Source organism: Rattus norvegicus, chromosome 3 (genome assembly GCF_036323735.1).
Source record: "Rattus norvegicus strain BN/NHsdMcwi chromosome 3, GRCr8, whole genome shotgun sequence".
Taxonomy (NCBI): domain Eukaryota; kingdom Metazoa; phylum Chordata; class Mammalia; order Rodentia; family Muridae; genus Rattus; species Rattus norvegicus.
This window is the reverse complement of record NC_086021.1, coordinates 97,869,913-97,886,681: the sequence shown is the minus strand read 5'-3', so window position 1 is coordinate 97,886,681 and position 16,769 is coordinate 97,869,913. Positions and strand designations below refer to the sequence as shown.

The following is a 16,769-nucleotide window of genomic DNA, read 5'->3' as shown; positions in this document are numbered from 1 at the left end:
CGAAGAACTGTATCTCCCCCACGTGGAAAAGCCGGCGGGTGAATATAGTTGGAGTTTAAAGATCGATCTTTGATCTTTGGACACAAACTCAGAGGCAGCTGCTAAATCTCAGGGTACACCCACGTTCCCAAGCGGCTGCAGAGAGGCAGATTCCAGTGCAGTCCTCAGTAGACACAACAGTTGCGTCCGGGCACCGAACACGTTATTAATAAGGAGCAGATGAAGCGGCAGTGCCGCTGCCATCCGCCCAGCTCCCCGGAGGCCAAGGCCCCTCTGCCTTCTGCACGGGTCGAGAGGCTGCCTTTGGAAGTTCCCTAAGAACGCGCCCCTGCTCTTTACCCGGGCCAGGACCGATCTGCCAGAGCCTTCCAGCAGTTTCTTCCCAAAGTTCCTCCCCAACCTCTTTTCCATCGCTGTTCCCCACCCCTCCCTTGGGGAGGATCCGGAGCAGGAAGCTGATTGGCCGCAGCCAGGAGAGGGAACCCAAAACTCCACTTAGGGGAGATGCTGCAAGCAAATATGAACCAAGGACCCTCGGAGAGAACAGGGGTTGGAGTCCGAGGAATTGCTCCCCAACTCCTAGAATCCCGGATGCTCAAGTAACTCAGATTCTGCTGGGCCCGCGATTCATCCAAGATCCCCCAGACCTGGAAAGAGAACTATTTACAATTTATGGGTTTAGCGACCATCCTACCCGCCTTCCTTTCTTTGCACGCATTCATTCGCACGCACCAGGGACACAGAAGCCCTGCCTTAACCTGAAAGGGAACCAGCCTATGGCTCGTTAAAGAGCAGAGATGGAAGCCGAGCAAGCGTCTTGGGTCTTCTCCCACCCGGCCCAGACTTTAGCGGGGACGAGTCCCTCCACCAATGTCCCCTCTCGAGTAGGAATTGCTGCCCGAGCTTCTAGTGAGTGAGCTCGAGGGTGGGACTTCAGGCCCCAGCCTGCGCGGTCCCACTCCCAGGAGGCGAGTCCTGCAGCGACCAGTCTCAGGGACAAACTTTCCCGGTGGCCCGGTCGGCGCGGGCGCTGCGACGCCGCTTACCGTGTGCGCAGAGCAGGGCGCCGAGCAGCAGCGCGCCCCACCACCGCCTCATGGTGCTGCGGCCGCCGCCGCCGCTCCCTGCCGGCCCGGGGGTCCCGCGGGCTCCCAAGGGACGCCGGGGCCCAGAGGATCAGCGGAGGATTCCCCCGGGGTGAAAAGCGTCCCGGGTCCAGCTCGGCCGGCGCGCCCTGCAAGTCACCCTCCGGGTTGCTGCTGCCTCCAGTACTGCTGGAGTTGAAGCCGCCCCGCCAGGGGACCGGGAGGGGGTGTCCCGAGCCTGGCCGCCCCGCCTCCCGCGCCTCGGCCCCCGCCACCACCACTGCGTCTGGTCCCGCCCCCGGCTCTGGCCCGGCCCCTTCCCGCCCTCTGCCCTCGCCCCCCAGTCCCAGGACCCCACCCGCCAGTGCCTCCCGCGCTCGCCCTAGCTCCTACTCAGTCTGCCCTAACATTCCTAGCCTTCCGGAGAGAGCCCCTTATCTGTCCCCATTACTGCTACTCAAATATCCCCGGCTTAAACAGAAAATTATCCTAGTGGCAACTCTCAGCCTGGGTTCATTCTAGTTCCACACCAGGGAGGAGCACCGGTGCTGACCCAAGTCGCCTGGGCGTGACCCCGGCCCCCCTACCGGCTCCAACTCCAGACTTTATTGTAATGTTTCAAAAATATGCAAGACTTGTTAGCGCATAATTCTCTCGGCCTTTATTGACATCAAACAAGGGACATCAGGGGGCCTACAGTGCTGTCTTAACTAGTGTTCTCACTGTCAAAATTCCTATTCTGAAGTTTTTCTTCTTGCACCCCGGCCCCTTCCCCGGTCTGGCCAGTGTTGTTCTAGGGCTAAATAATTCGGTGACCTCCCCTTTTCATTTACTCATTTCCTGAGGTACGGTTGTCTGGGTCCTGTCGCCCCAGTTCAAATGTCCAGATTTGGCCCAGACAGACAGACTCAGTTCCTCCTTACTGTCTGTTGTTAGCCTCTTCACGATCCTTGACTCTGATCCTGACAAGAAGGAATAGGGAGGTAAAGAAATAAGTCCGTACTTACTTCGGCTTCTGTTTGTAGGGCTTTTCAGCAATATGAAACGTTTGGATTACTACATAAACGTCTAATCCACTCTTTCTGTGGTCTGTCCCTCTCCCCACTGTATACTAGTAGGTATTTGTTAATTTTGCAGCCTCCTGTGTTCCCAGGTTGTTTTGTTGCTTTTTGCTTACACCCCTCAACTTTCTTAGGGCCTGATACTTTCCTCTCAGAGCAGATCTGCCAACAGTGTTTGGTTTTCAATCAGCTTCTCCTGGACTTAGCTGAGAGGGAAGTAATTGGGTATAGTGCAGAGTGGGTATTAGGCAATTTCTCCAAATGGGTAGGTTGACATTTCATCCTTGCTTGCCTTCCAGTTTTCAAAATTTTCGTTTTAAATTGCCATCTTTGACCAAAGCTAATATTAAGCATACTTTGTGAAAGCTACAATAACAGAAAAAATGTGATATTAACTTAGTCTAAGCTTTATGCTCTTCCTCCCTTCCCCTTGACCCCGAAATTTTTGCCTATAGATGGCAACTTGGTTGCACTAAGTTCATGCATCACCATGGTAACTAGTGCCTAGATATTTTCTGGCTGTGTAATTCTTCCTGGAACCTAAAGGCGGCAGTAGAATCAGATGAGGTTTACATGGTTTAGGGGCTTGGGAAAGTGTGGATTTGTCTGGCTTATATGCCGAGGTCAGTCACTTTAGTCTGAAGTCGAAGAAGAGAAAAAAAAAGGGAAGGCCGATTCCTCACCTGCCCCTACCTTTCTGATTTAATTCCCCATTGATCTTAGGATGTCAATACATGATGCTAAGGAGGACTGGCTATTTAAACCTGTGAGAAAGATCCTGTGATTCTGGATTTTGTTCCAAGTGACTACTAGGGATGTGGTATAATGAATATATTTGTCCCCCCCAAAAAATCCAGGACAGACATTGGCCATACTTCAATGTCAGGGGACTAAGAATTTATGAACAGTTTCCACTCCATATACAAATGACAGGTTCCTTTCCAGAGGAATGATTTGTGTTGTTTTCCTAAGATTGGAAAAGGAAGCAGGGGACTGTCAGTCCCTGTGTGTGTGTGTGTGTGTGTGTGTGTGTGTGTGTGTGTGTGTGTGTGTGTGAGAGAGAGAGAGAGAGAGAGAGAGAGAGAGAGAGAGAGAGAGAGAGAGATTGCATTTTCATTGTGCATCCCAAGTCCTTCCCATGGTCTGGTGTACAGGGCCATCCTTGGCCTCTGTGAATCCCTGGGAATATCAAGGGGTAGAAACAACTTTGCATAGTCCCTGCCTGGGTCACCCCCTAGGGTGAGTTAAGGCTTGGCTGTCAGAAACTGTTCTTATGCCAGGAGGAGTAAGAACATATTTATTTTTACCAGGCCTCTCAGACTTTCTTGTTTGGAGTGAGAGATCCTGAAAACCATGCCAGAACAGGCTGTTTGTCTCCCTTTGTTGTCCTTCAGGACATGCCCCTAGAAAATTGGTAGGGTACTGCCAATTCCCGAGGGGTCTCAGAGGCGTTGGTTTCCTCAGAAACACCGGCCCCTTTCCTTCACCCTTCTAGGACATCCAGGGAGCTGAATTTCCACGATCACAATGTTGCCTTGCACCACACCATCACTAATGACCCTTTCAAAGGAAACACGGGGGCGGGGCGGGGGGCGCTACGGAAACAAGCAAGGAGGGAGCAGGATTTTAATCCAACTGGGGCGGGAGAATTCTGGTAACCCAGGCATCATTCAACAATTTAATTTCTAAGTACAATTCTTCTAAAAGTGATAAAAGCTTGAAGCTTCACATCTTAAGACGTAAATCAGAAGTGACTTTGCAAGCATGGGGTAGCAGCTGTAGGCATTTTTGAAAGTGGGCGCCATTGGCCTCTTGCGGGTTAAGTGAAGCCAAGTTTGCGGGTGAACATCCTATAATGAACAGGATACTCCCTAACAAGAAAGAATTGCCAGCCTAACTAGTAAGTGGTGCTAAGCTTGGGAAACTCCTTTATAAGACAACTCAAATGTGCAAATGAGCCTCCTCATCTTTGTGAACATGATATCTTATTGAAAGCAACACAAATGGAAGGGGGAAGTCCTGGATTTTTTCCCCAGGTGCTCTGGGTGTGATGGCTTAGGCCTGTTATCTCAGTACTTGGGAGGCTGATGCAAGAGGACTTGCAAATTGATGGCTGATTGTGCTACGCGGCAAGTTCTTAGGCTAGCCTGGACTCCAGTGTAAAACGCTGAGAGGCTGGGCCTATAACTGTCTACCACAGGCTTATTTCATATTCATCCCCACAGTCATCTATTCACTAAGTATGTAGTCAGGTACTACGGAGACTGGTGAACAGATATATTGGGATCTCTGGAATTTACACTCTAATGGTCCCATGAGGGCTCTCTTTGGAAGAAAAGAATGATCCCAGAAGTGAATTTAAAGTTAAATTATAGAGGGATCAAAGGAAAATACGAGATTCTATGACACGAGAGACCTGGTTTGTATCTGGAGGTTTTAAGGAAGGCCTGTTAGAAGTATTAACACCTCAGGTGTCATCAGAGAGGCTGATGTAGTTCAGTGGTAGGACATCCATGATGCACTGGATTAGATCATAACAAGGAGGAAAAGGAAGAAGGAGTCACTGGGCTATGAGTAGCTGAGGTTGGTACTTCTGGGGTAGAAGGAACTATATGTGCAAAGGCCCAGGGCCAGGGAAAGATCCATACAGCTTATGGGAAAGGATCCCAGGCTTCAGACATGGCTCAATGGTTAAGAACACTGGCTGTTCTTATAAGGATCTAGGTTCAATTCCCAGCACCTACATGGCTATATATAGTTATGGTTATCCATCTATAACTCCAGTCCTAGGAGACCCAGTGCCCTCTTCTGGCTTCCGTGTGCACCAGGCATGCACTCAGTGCGTGGATATACACACAGACAAAAGACTCATCCACCAAAAGATAATTTTTGAAAAAATAGAAAAAAGTGTCAAAAACATAAAAATGGCTGAGCTGTTATTGATGTTCGGGGGAGGGGCTGGATAGTTTTTTAAAATCAACTTGACACAAACTAGAGTTACTTGGGAAGAGGGAACCTTTCTGTTTTTCTTTTCTTAGTTAATGATTGATGAAACCCAGGCTCTACAGGTAGCCCTGAGTTACACAAGAAAGCAAATCGAGCCAGCCAGTAAGCAGCGCTCTGTTTTTCTGTGGTCTCAGCTTTAGTTTCTGTCTTGAGTTCCTGCTTTGGCTTCCCTCAACAGTCAACTGTAATCTGTAAGCCAAAATAACTCTTTCTTTGGTCACCAAATAGGTTTTGGTTAGAGTTTTATTTCAGCAACAGAAAGCAAGCTAGGCAGAGGCATCTACTGGATACTGGGGAGCAGTGGACTTATCAGAGGACGGTATTTCTGCAACCCTCCGCTTGTACATTAGTTTGGTTTTGGGGACAGGGGTTGAATTCATCTTGAAACCAAAGGGATTTTGAATTCCTAGCTCTCCTGCCTCCACCTCCTGAGAGTGCTGAGATTACAGACATGTGCCACCATGTCCAATCTCAGCTTCTGCGCTTTCTGGCATCGCTTTCCATCGCCTGCATTTTTTCCCCCTGGCTCAGCAGTGAAACTTGAGCCAGGACCTGGGGCATATGGCTGATTTTATACCCTGGCCTAACTTGGGGCACACCCTGAAAGGTGGGGCTTTGCAGAACATTTTTTATCTCCTGCAAGCTTGATAGTCACACACCCAACACAGATAGCTAGGGCCTTTGCAGAGAGGCCCTAGCTTATCATAGCTACAAAGATAAGTTTAGAGTGGTGGCTAACTAGACTGCTAAGGTGCCTGTTCAATGGCAAATACGAATCAAACATCAGAGTGCAAATGGTCTCTGTTTCTACGCATAGCCTTTTAGAATTTAAGTTCCATGAAGCAACAAAACCATAGTGATTTCCTTAAAACGATAACTCTAATCAAGCCACGTCCCAAAGCCCTTCCTTTGCACATGCTCTTCAAGGCTCTCCACCAATCTCTTCCTGCTCTTCCCCTCGCTCATGGTGTTCTGGCCACAGTGCCACTCCTTCAACTCTGAAGCAGACCATCATTGCTGTCATAGAATCTTTGCGTGTGCTGTGTCTTCTACTTCCCATGCTGTCTCCCTATATGCATCTTCTGGCTGGTCTTAGTTCACCGTCACAAACTGAGAGATGCCTCAGGTTGCCACCGTTAAGTGGTCTGGGACCCACCCACTCGCCACCCTTATCCTGCTATATTTCCGCTGGAGCAGCACTTGGCACTCTTGGAAATAAAGCTTGTGTATCGTTTTGTGCTTTATTGTCTCCTTTCAGGCGACTGAATAATTAGCTCTAATGGTGTGGGGCCTTATTTATACTGTTCTCTACCACCTTACAATTGTGCCTGCCACAAGTGGCTCAACACTTATTTTTTGGAAAAATGAATAAAAGCCAGATGACCTGCCAAGTATGGGAAAAGGCACAGATGAATAAGACGGGATTCCTAACTTCCAAGATGCTCAGAACCCAATGGAGTATTACTATTTGCAGATGATATGACAGTATCCATTAGCAACCCCAAAAATTCTACCAGAGAATTCCTACAGCTGATAAACAGCTTCAGCAAAGCAGCTGGACATAAAATTAACTCAAGCAAATCAGTAGCCTTCCTTTATATAAATGATAAATGGGTTGAGAAAGAAGGGAAACAACACCCTTCACAATAGTCACAAATAATATAAAATACCTTGGGGTGACTCTCACCAAACAAGTGAAAGAGCTGTATGACAAACTCTTCAAGTCTCTCAAGAAAGAAATTGAAGAAGACCTTAGAAAATGGAGAGATCTCCCAAGCTCATGGATTGGTAGGATTAACATAATAAAAATGGCCATCTTAGGGTTGGGGATTTGGCTCAGTGGTAGAGCGCTTGCCTAGCAAGCGCAAGGCCCTAGGTTCGGTCCCCAGCTCTGGAAAAAAGAAAAGAAAAAAAAATGGCCATCTTACCAAAAGCAATCTACAGATTCAGTGCATTCCCCATCAAAACTCCTACACAATTCTTCAAAGACAGGGAAAGAGCAATTCTCAATTTCATATGGAGATTTTTTTTTGTTGTTCTCTTTTTTTCGGAGCTGGGGACCGAACCCAGGGCCTTGCGCTTCCTAGGCAAGCGCTCTACCACTGAGCTAAATCCCCAACCCCTAATATTATAGTGTAGATTTTTTTTTCTTTTTTCTTTTTTTTCTTTTTTTTTTTTTTTCTTTTTTTTTTGGAGCTGGGGACCGAACCCAGGGCCTTGTGCTTGCTAGGCAAGCGCTCTACCACTGAGCCAAATCCCCAACCCATGGAGATTTTTTTTTAAAGATTTAAATGTGTATTTAAATGCATGCAATCCTGGAGCAGACCAGGAGATAGAGTCAAATTCCCCTGGAACTGGAGTTACAGATGATTGTGAGCAGCCACAAGGGTATTTAAGTACTTGGAATCAAGTTCCAGTCCTCTGGAAAAGCATTCTAGCCATCTCTCCAGCCCCAAAGTCTTATTGTTGAAATTCATTTTTTCTGGTGTGTGTGTGTGTGTGTGTGTGTGTGTGAGAGAGAGAGAGAGAGAGAGAGAGAGAGAGAGAGAGAGAGAGAGAGGCAGACAGACAGAGACAAAGGGGGAAGGAGGGAGGGAAGTAGAAGAGAGAGAGAGAGAGAGAGAGAGAGAGAGAGAGAGAGAGAGAGAGAGAGAGAGAGAGATCCAGGGATTCCCACATACTAGGCAAAGCATTTTACCAATTGACTACATTCCCCAGCCCACTGGTTGGGTTTTGATGTTTTCTATATTTAATTTTATTATTTATTTAGAGGTGGAATCTTACTGTGCTGCCCAGGCTGGTTTTGAACTCCTCTCTTTACCCTGGCCTCAGACTTCTAAATAGCTATGACTAAAGGCATGTGCCACCACCATCAGTCAGTACCTTCCATTTTGGGGCCATTTTATTAAATCAATTTGTTTTCTGTTTGCTATGAGGCAACCATAAATCCCAAGGATCAAATGACCTTTGCTTTTCAGACTCACAATCTATAAGGAAGCTAATGCATTTATCAGGCATTTATTGTACACCTGCCTTCTGGCAGACACTGTGAACAGTTTTAGGTGTTTAGAGATGAATGAAGACTGACAGCTTCGACCCTTAAGGAACGTGCATTCTTGCAGAGGAGTTTACAAATACTAACAATAATAACTTTAAAAGACTGTGACACATATCTGTAGTTCCAGCTCTAAGGCTAGGAAAATATGAGTTCAAGGTCAGCCTGGACTATACAACTAAACCCTGTCAGAAAGTGGAGAATCAGAAATTCTCTTCACTTCACTTACAAGATTTGACAATATAATTATCAATTTTTGTAGCCTTTGAAATTATGAAAGAACAAGAAGGTAAAAGTCTCTAATTGCCTTTAGCTCCAGTTAAATTTAAGCAATGTTCTTTTAACTATGCATTAAGCATTAAGAGTTTAAGGACATTTCTTTCTTTTCTTTGTTTCTTTTTTTGTTTGTTTTGAGATAGTCTCAGTATGTAGCTCCGACTGACCTCAAACTCAGAGACTGGCCTGCCTCTGCCTTCTGAGGGCTGGGATTAAAGACATATACTAATACTCTTGGCATGAAAATTTCTTTTTATTTGAAAATTCCCCAGAACTCTGGTTTGTTGACTTGTGTGGCAATTTAAAAAGATTAGACAGCATTTTAAAAACAGTAAACATGTTGCATCTCAGGCAGTGGCATAACCCTTATCCTCCACTTTGCTTTGTGCAAGCTTTATGTCTTTCAAGAATTACCCAGTGGCTCCGCACTCATTTCATGACCTGAATTTCTCAGTTTAAAGGCTATTTTGCCTTTAGCATTTTTCTGCCTGATGAACTCACAAAGAGCACATCCTAGTCTCTCGAACCTGTTTTGTAGCACAATCATCCAACTTTCATTTCTTCTTTTCTTGCTGTTTCCCTGAGGTTAAAAAAAAAATCATGTGTTTACTTTTCTGTAGTCTTCACATTTTTTTCTTTATCAGTCCCTTAGGTCATTTACAGACCCCAAAATATATTTTAATTTTCTCTTTATGCGATCAGACATCACAGCCCAGTAAGTTGACAAATCAGTATGTCCCAATATGGTTGCTTCTCTTTGTTTTGGGCTTGGTGTCTTCATTCTACCCTATGGGAAGAGCCTGTTCCAGTGTTTGCTTCTTTTTGTTTTTATACATGTATACAATGTATCTTGATCCCACCCATCTCCAATTCTCCCTCTCATACTTCCCCAGTGTGTTCTCTTCCTGTGTTCATGTTTTCTTGTATTTTTTATTTTAGTAACCCACTGAGCCTCATTTAGTGTTGCTTGGTGGAATGTTGACTGACAGGCCTTGAACAGGAACCAGAGCTTCAGTGAGTTCAGAAAGGCACAGCCGTGTCATGTCCAAAAGCCCGAATTTCTCTGCATTCTTTGCCACCCTTTGGCTTACATTCTTTTTGCCCCCTCTTTAGAAGGCAGTTTGGCAACATGTCCGTTTAGCAGAACAACAGTAGTAGGAACTGTTCCTAGGGTCCGTGACCTCCCAAGCCACGAATTCCCTCCTGTGCAGCAGGTCTCAAATCCAGTCAGTGAATGGTTGGTTGTCCCCATAGTCTTCATTCTACTTTCACAGCAGTGGACACATCTTTCCTGGTAGGTTGGTATTGTATGTGCCTCTGTTTATGGAGGCCAGAGGAGGACATCCAGTATCCACCCTTATTGCTCTTCACCTCGTCCTCTTGACACAGAATCTCTCACTGAACCTGGAGCTTGCTTGTTCTTCATTTCTGCTGGTCCTCAGTAAGCCCCAGTGATCTGTTGTCTCCACTTCTGCCTTCCCAATGCCGGGATTATGAGCCCATGCAGTCACGCCCATTTTAAAAAACATGGGTGTTAGGGATCTGAAGTCCGAAAGAGCTCTTACTGAGTCATCTTTTTTTCTCATTTTCATATTGGTTATTTTATTTATTTACATTTCAAATGTTATCCCCCTTCTCAGTTTCCCCTTCACAACCCCTCTATTCCTCCCCCTCCCCCTGTTATTGAGCCATTTTTGACCCAGCTCTGAAATGTGTTTTTTTTCCTTTTTGTTTTTGTCCCTTTTTTGTGTGTGTGTTTCTTGTTTGGTTGGTTTTGGGTTTTTTGTTTGTTTGTTTGTTTTTTCAGGAGTATGGAGTCATCTTTTGGTTGATTGGTTTGTCTAAGTGATTATTTGTTTTTGGTAAAGTTTTAGAAATATGTTGTAATAATATAGGGACCTGAAAACCCACTTAAATTGAGGGTTGATAATTTTTTTCCACTAACATTCAACTGGATCACAAAAATATATACCTCTAGAACTCTTTTATACATTTATTTTTAAAATTAATATACATTTTATTTGTATATTAATATACATTTTGTGTAATGAAACTCAAGACGGATGATCAAAATGTGAATGCTTCACTCTTTCTTTAAAAGGGGAACAAGAATACCCTTGGCAGGGAATAGAGAGGCAAAGATTAAAACAGACACAGAAGGAACACCCATTCAGAGCCTGCCCCACATGTGGCCCATGCATATACAGCCATCCAATTAGACAAGATGGATGAAGCAAAGAAGTGCAGGCCGACAGGAGCCGGATGTAGATCTCTCCTGAGAGACACAGCCAGAATACAGCAAACACAGAGGCGTATGCCAGCAGCAAACCACTGAATTGAGAATAGGACCCCCGTTGAAGGAATCAGAGAAAGAACTGGAAGAGCTTGAAGGGGCTCGAGACCCCATATGTACAACAATGCCAAGCAACCAGAGCTTCCAGGGACTAAGCCACTACCTAAATACTATACATGGACTGACCCTGGACTCCAACCTCATAGGTAGCAATGAATATCCTAGTAAGAGCACCAGTGGAAGGGGAAGCCCTGGGTCCTGCTAAGACGAACCCCCAGTGAACTAGATTGTTGGGGGGAGGGCGGCAAGGGGGGGGAGGATGGGGAGGGGAACACCCGTAAAGAAGGGGAGGGGGGAGGGGGATGTTTGCCCGGAAACCGGGAAAGGGAATAACACTCGAAATGTATATAAGAAATACTCAAGTTAATTAAAAAAATACATTTTGTGTGTGTGTGTGTGTGTGTGTGTGTGTGTGTGTGTGTGTGTGTGTATGAGTGTAGATGCCTGCAGAGTCCAGAAGAGAGTGCTGGATCACCTCGTGCTGGAGTTGTACAAGGTTGTGAGCCTCCCAATATGGATGCTGGGAACTGAACTCAGTTCCTCTGAAAGAGCAGTACATACTTTTAACTGCTGAAGCATCCCTCCAGCTTTCATTTCTATTCTAAAGACTAATGTGCATGTTTCACTGAACAATTCATCTACCATGTATATGTTCCCAAAGTCTATTATGTAATCTGTGACCAAAGAGAAATCCCAAAATTAGTGGCTTCTTCTTAGAAACACAAATACTATCAGAAAGGCCAGAAAGGTCATCATACTTAGCATTGTTTGTTTTCAGTTCTTCCCCACTCCCTGCTAACACCCATCTTTTTTAAAAAAAATGATTTGTTTTATGTATATAAATACACATATGTAGCTGTCCAGAATAGGGCATCAGATCCCATTATAGATGGTTGTGAGCCACCATGTGATTGCTGGGAATTGAACTCAGGACCTCTGGAAAAACAATCAGTGCTCTTATCCACTGAGCCATCTCTCCAGCCCTGTTTTCAGTTCTTAATAGATGGATAATTTGAAGGATATAGACAAATATAAAGAAAGAAGATATAGTCAGTAATTCCACCATTAGGAACAGCCAATATTTCTATGGAACCCCAGATATTTAAAGCTCTAGACTAGTAACCTCCTGTCCTTTCTAGACTTCCTTACCCAATCAGTGTTTAGAACACTCAGAGTGGAAGATTAGCTTTTAGCATAAAGATCCTTGGGATTTTAACAGAAGGAGTGGAACCGTAGAAAAGACCCACACATCTCTCCAGCGATGACATCTTGTTCTTATTTAGCTGTCTTTGAGTCATTAACAGTCGGGCGCCACTGGTGCTGAAACTTATCATTATTATAACCGCAAATGGGTTAATGCCCAAACAAAGCTCTATTCTTGGGGCTGGTTCCCAGCTTTACCACACAGACCCCAGTAGCAGCATCCTCCAAGTCCCAGGATAATGTTCCACAAATAAGAGGATGTCAAGTGTGTAGCCTGAACTCAAGATTTTCTGCTTTTATCTGGGAGCCCCCAGTTGCTAGCAAGACAGAACAAAAAGAAAAATAAATAAATAAACACCAACCCAACAATCCCTAAAAAAGATCGTGTGGTTTAGTGGTCAGACCACTAGCCTGGATGTTGATATAGTGGAGATCCACTTCCAGCCCTCCCACTGGCTAGATGGATAATATTAAGCAAGTCCTTTTTTTTTTTTTTTATGACACATGCCTCTGTTTTCCTACTTAGAAAAAGGGGAATTGTCTTAGTTTTCATAAAAATATGTGAAAATAACCTGAAAATCAGATCACTCGGCAATAGGATAAATGGTCATTTTAACAATTACCATCCTAGAGAGGGTTGTAGCCAGTTGATAGAATGCTTGTCTAGCATGGATGAAGAAAGACCCTGCATCCTATACCAGCTCCAGATAAAACGGACTTGGACTTGGTGGTATGTGCTTATAATCTTAGCACTCCAAAGATGGAGGCAGAGGGATCAGAAGTTCAAGGTCATCTTTGACCTCCCAGTGAGTTACAGGCCGACCTGAGATGTGTAAGACCTTCGTTTTTAAAATGTTATCATTACTTTATTTACATTACAGTAATAAGCCCAAGTATGAAAAAAATCATTAAATTTCTATACCCTCAAGCTGCATGGAGGAGTGGTAGAGGAAGGAGAAGGCAATTATTTCTAACCAAATTTGCAGGACTTCATATCACCTACCAACCTGGAAAATTCATTACCTCAGAACACCAAACACTGCCCCTTGTGTGCCTTTCTCCTTACCACATCCAAATTCGGAGTGACTCATAGGAGCCTAGAATGGAGTCTTATATACAAATTTAAGGGAAAGGGAGAATTACAAGGTCTGAGTAGCTCCTTGTTGGAGAGGCTAAGAATAGGCCACTCAGAACATGAGAGGAGCCTCCTCTTTGCTTCTTCCAGTGTAGGTGGCCTGCGGGATTCCTAGGCACTCCTTTGATGGCATACATTTTGTTTCCTTTCTTTGTCACAAAACCTCTCCTCTTGCAAATCTTCATCTTGTTGAAAGGGAGGGGACTTAAAAACAACAACAACAACAACAACAACAAAGGGAGGAGTGGAGTTGGGGATTTAGCTCAGTGCCTAGCAAGCGCAAGACCCTGGGTTCGGTCCCCAGCTCCGGAAAAAAAAAAAAAAGAAAAAAAAAAAAGAAAAGGGAGGAGCAAGTGGCTTTTCCTGTTAGGTTTGGGTGGTGACAATGCTACAGACCTCTTTCCTGTTCTTGCACAAAGGGAGGAGCAAAAAGAAGTATCCAGTTATTTGAAAAGAAAGGAATAGTCTTCCTTCTTCAAAAAGGGCACAGCTGAGGATATGTAATAAATGTTCACGTTCTGATTTATTTCCTTTGAGAAGAGAAGTGTCTCTGTAGGCAAAAGGAAAGCCGCTTGGACAAGATGTCAAATAATACAGTATAGGAGCAGAAGCAGATTCTAATGGCTAAAAGGAATTTGAGAGGAATGGTAATTAACTTACAGAGGACTTTAGTTTTTAAAATTATATTTTACTGGGTGTAGGGGCACACACCTTTAAAACAGTAAAAACTCTGGGATCTGCAGGGGTATATCTCTTAAATTCAAGGCCAGCCTGGTCTACAATCAAGTTCCAAGCCCTCCTGGGCAATACAGCAAGACCCTGTCGAGATATATATTTAGGGCAGGGACATGTGGAGGTCAGAGGACAACTTGCAGGAGTTGATATTCTGTTTTCACAATATGGGGTCCCTTGGATTGTACTCAGTGGCCTTTAGTGAGTACCTCTATGTGTCTAACTAACCCTGTTAGAGGCTAAAGACATGTCCCTGATCTCAAGAAGCTTCCAAGATACAAAGAACATTTTGTACAAACTTTGTACAAAATTAATAATAGATAATGAGATCTCAGTGTTATGTGAGGTCATACATGATAATTATTATTAGGATAGATAGAAACTATGACTCCAGAAATTGCGGATATGAGCCGCTGGTAGTAATTCTTCCGCATCACAAAATATGACATATTCAGAGGATTCACTTCACAGCTTCTAAAACCAAGTCCCAAAAATAGTAGGGGGGAGGGGATGGGGGCTTATGGAAAGGAAACCGGGAAAGGGAATAACATTTGAAATGTAAATAAAGAAATATATCTAAAAAATTTTTCTAAAAAATTTTTTTAGAAAAAAAATAGTAGTTAAAGAAAAACACTCAAGTGACTGCTTCCGGAACTTATGTGATAGGCTCCACGTTGCCAGTCGGAGACTGTTTACGTGACACCCTTTCAGCCTTCTAGTTCTCTGGCCGCATGGTGCCATGGCAACAGAGACAGGCTGTAACCTGGGTTCCGGAAGAAGAAAGCTGGAGCGTGGAAACTACCCGGTCAAAGGATGCTGAGTCCCGAGCGCCTAGCTCTACCGGACTACGAGTATCTGGGTAGGGGCCTTCTTTCAGCTTCGGGAAATGAGTGATGAGTTAGGGGAAGGAGTGGGGAGGAGACAGGGGCGGAGCCTGAATGGTAGCGGGTCTGGATGGGACCGGAGGGACAGAAAGAAGGGGTCCTAGGGCCTGAGCCTGTAATGAATGTAGGACCAAATCGGGATGAAAAATAACATTTATGGAGTAAAGAATGGCTGAATTATATGGACTGGCACTCAGTCAATGAGAATTGCATTCTAAATAACACAATTAAGAATCTGAGGCCTTAAATGAGGCTATTATATTATTGAAGCAAACTTGGCATCTGAAGTGACATCAATCATTTTGTGAATAATAATTTTGCCTTCATAGTGTGCTGTTATTTCAAGCTATTCTTTTTCATTAGGCATTTTGCACGCGATAAGCATTTTGCATGCAGCATTCTTTCTTGGAAGGGACTGCTGTGTTTTCTACTTGACAGATGGAGAAACTAAGGCTAAAGAAACAACTTGCATAAGACCATACGGTTAGATAGTATTAGGATCAGATTTCCCCACTGAAGAACTCGACCTTGCTCTTGAACTAAGGCTATGTGGTAGTAAGGACTGTACTTTGTAAGCTCCCTGCAGTGAGCATGTGAGGCCTTTACTGCACACATTTGTGGATACACTTATATGCACACATACACACTTAAAAGTTCACAGACTTAAACATTTAGAGGAATTTTAAACTTATAGAAGACTGAGCTGATAACAGTTCTTTTTTTTTTTTTTTTACCCCTCTATATCTTCTATCTAGCTTCTATTATTAATTTCTTGTGTTAGTCTGGTACATTTCTTGCAACTGAATATTAGCTCAGTGTGATTACCAACAGCTTATGGTTTACATTAGGGTTCACTCTTTGTGTTGTGTTTTCTGGACTTAGACAAATTCATATTCTCATATATTCCCATTCAGATGTAAAACAATTGTTTCCTTGTCCTAAAAATCCTCTATGCTTCACCCATTCATTCACCCTTTCCGTTTCACTACTGATCTTACTGACTTTTAAAGTTTTGCCTCTTTGAGAATAGTGGGAGCCATTCCGTGTATAAGCTCTTCAGATGGGCTTGTTTCAGTGGGTGTTCAGGTTCCTCCTTGTTGTTTTGTGACTTGATAACTCATTTCTTTACATGGATGAATAACATCTCATTATATGAATGTAGCATACACATTTTTAAAAATAAACTACAACTCTGGATAAATGTTTTATATTTTGAGAATTGATCTCTCTATGTAGCCTTGGTTGGTCTTGAACTCACAGAGATCCTCCTGCCTCTGTCTACCCAGTGCTGGAATCAAAGGAATGAATTACCAGCACCTGGCAGATGGTTAAATTTTCTTAATCATACGAAAAGTTGAGCCAAAATTACTTTTTAAATATAAAGACATTTATCTTGGGGGATGAGAGAGATAGCTTAGCAGTTAAGAGCTCTTGTTACTTTTCCTGTTTACCTGAGTTTGAACTGTGGCACCCACAGCATGCAGCTTAAAGTTTCTGTAACTCTGGGGAACCCAAGGGCTTCTTTTGACCTCTGCATGTGTGTGCATACACACACAGAAGACATGTATATAGAACAAAAGTAGAAATAAAAAGGTAGCAATTTATAGTAAAAAAGATGCTCCCCTCTTTCCCCACCAAGTCTGGCATATTCCACAGAGGTAACTACTATTGCTGGTTTTGTGTACATCCTTCCGGAGTTTATTTTGTACATAAAGGAACATATAGTGCACAGTTTTGTTTGTCTTCATTTAATGTATATCAAGAATAGGGAGCTTTGTCTTTTCTTTTGTTTTATGTTTTTGTTTTTGCTTCTTTGTCTTTTCAGACAGTATTGTAGACTTCAGTCACACCATGTAACTGAAGTTGCTCTGGAATTTCCAATCCTCTTGGTTGCCTTTGCCCCAGGTAGAAACCTCTCAAGTTGTGGGATGGCAGGTGTTACGCCGCCACCCCTAAACTGTCATTTCTTTTAAACCTCA

The 16,769-nt window shown here is 43.9% G+C and overlaps 2 protein-coding genes across 10 annotated transcripts in view; one reads left to right on the top strand and one right to left on the bottom strand.

Moving 5' to 3' along the window:
* Positions 1-1,309, bottom strand: part of Lrp4 (LDL receptor related protein 4) — a 53,994-nt gene extending 52,685 nt beyond the window's left edge. For 2 of the 3 annotated variants that reach the window (XR_001837050.2, XM_063284643.1), the window contains exon 1: positions 1,047-1,309. Coding sequence is in view for 2 of the 3 variants with exons in the window: in XM_063284643.1 (XP_063140713.1) it covers positions 1,047-1,098 (52 nt within the window). In the remaining variant the exon portion in view is untranslated. 3 annotated transcript variants of the gene reach the window in all.
* Positions 1,310-14,597: 13,288 nt separating this feature from the next.
* Positions 14,598-16,769, top strand: part of Cstpp1 (centriolar satellite-associated tubulin polyglutamylase complex regulator 1) — a 167,909-nt gene continuing 165,737 nt past the window's right edge. For 2 of the 7 annotated variants that reach the window (XM_017591556.3, XM_039104523.2), the window contains exon 1: positions 14,598-14,765. In XM_017591556.3, the coding sequence (XP_017447045.1) occupies positions 14,720-14,765 (46 nt within the window). In that variant the 5' untranslated portion in view covers positions 14,598-14,719. The remainder of the gene's footprint in view (positions 14,766-16,769) is intronic. The other 5 variants (XM_063283294.1, XM_039104520.2, XM_039104525.2 and 2 more) reach the window with 5 other exon arrangements.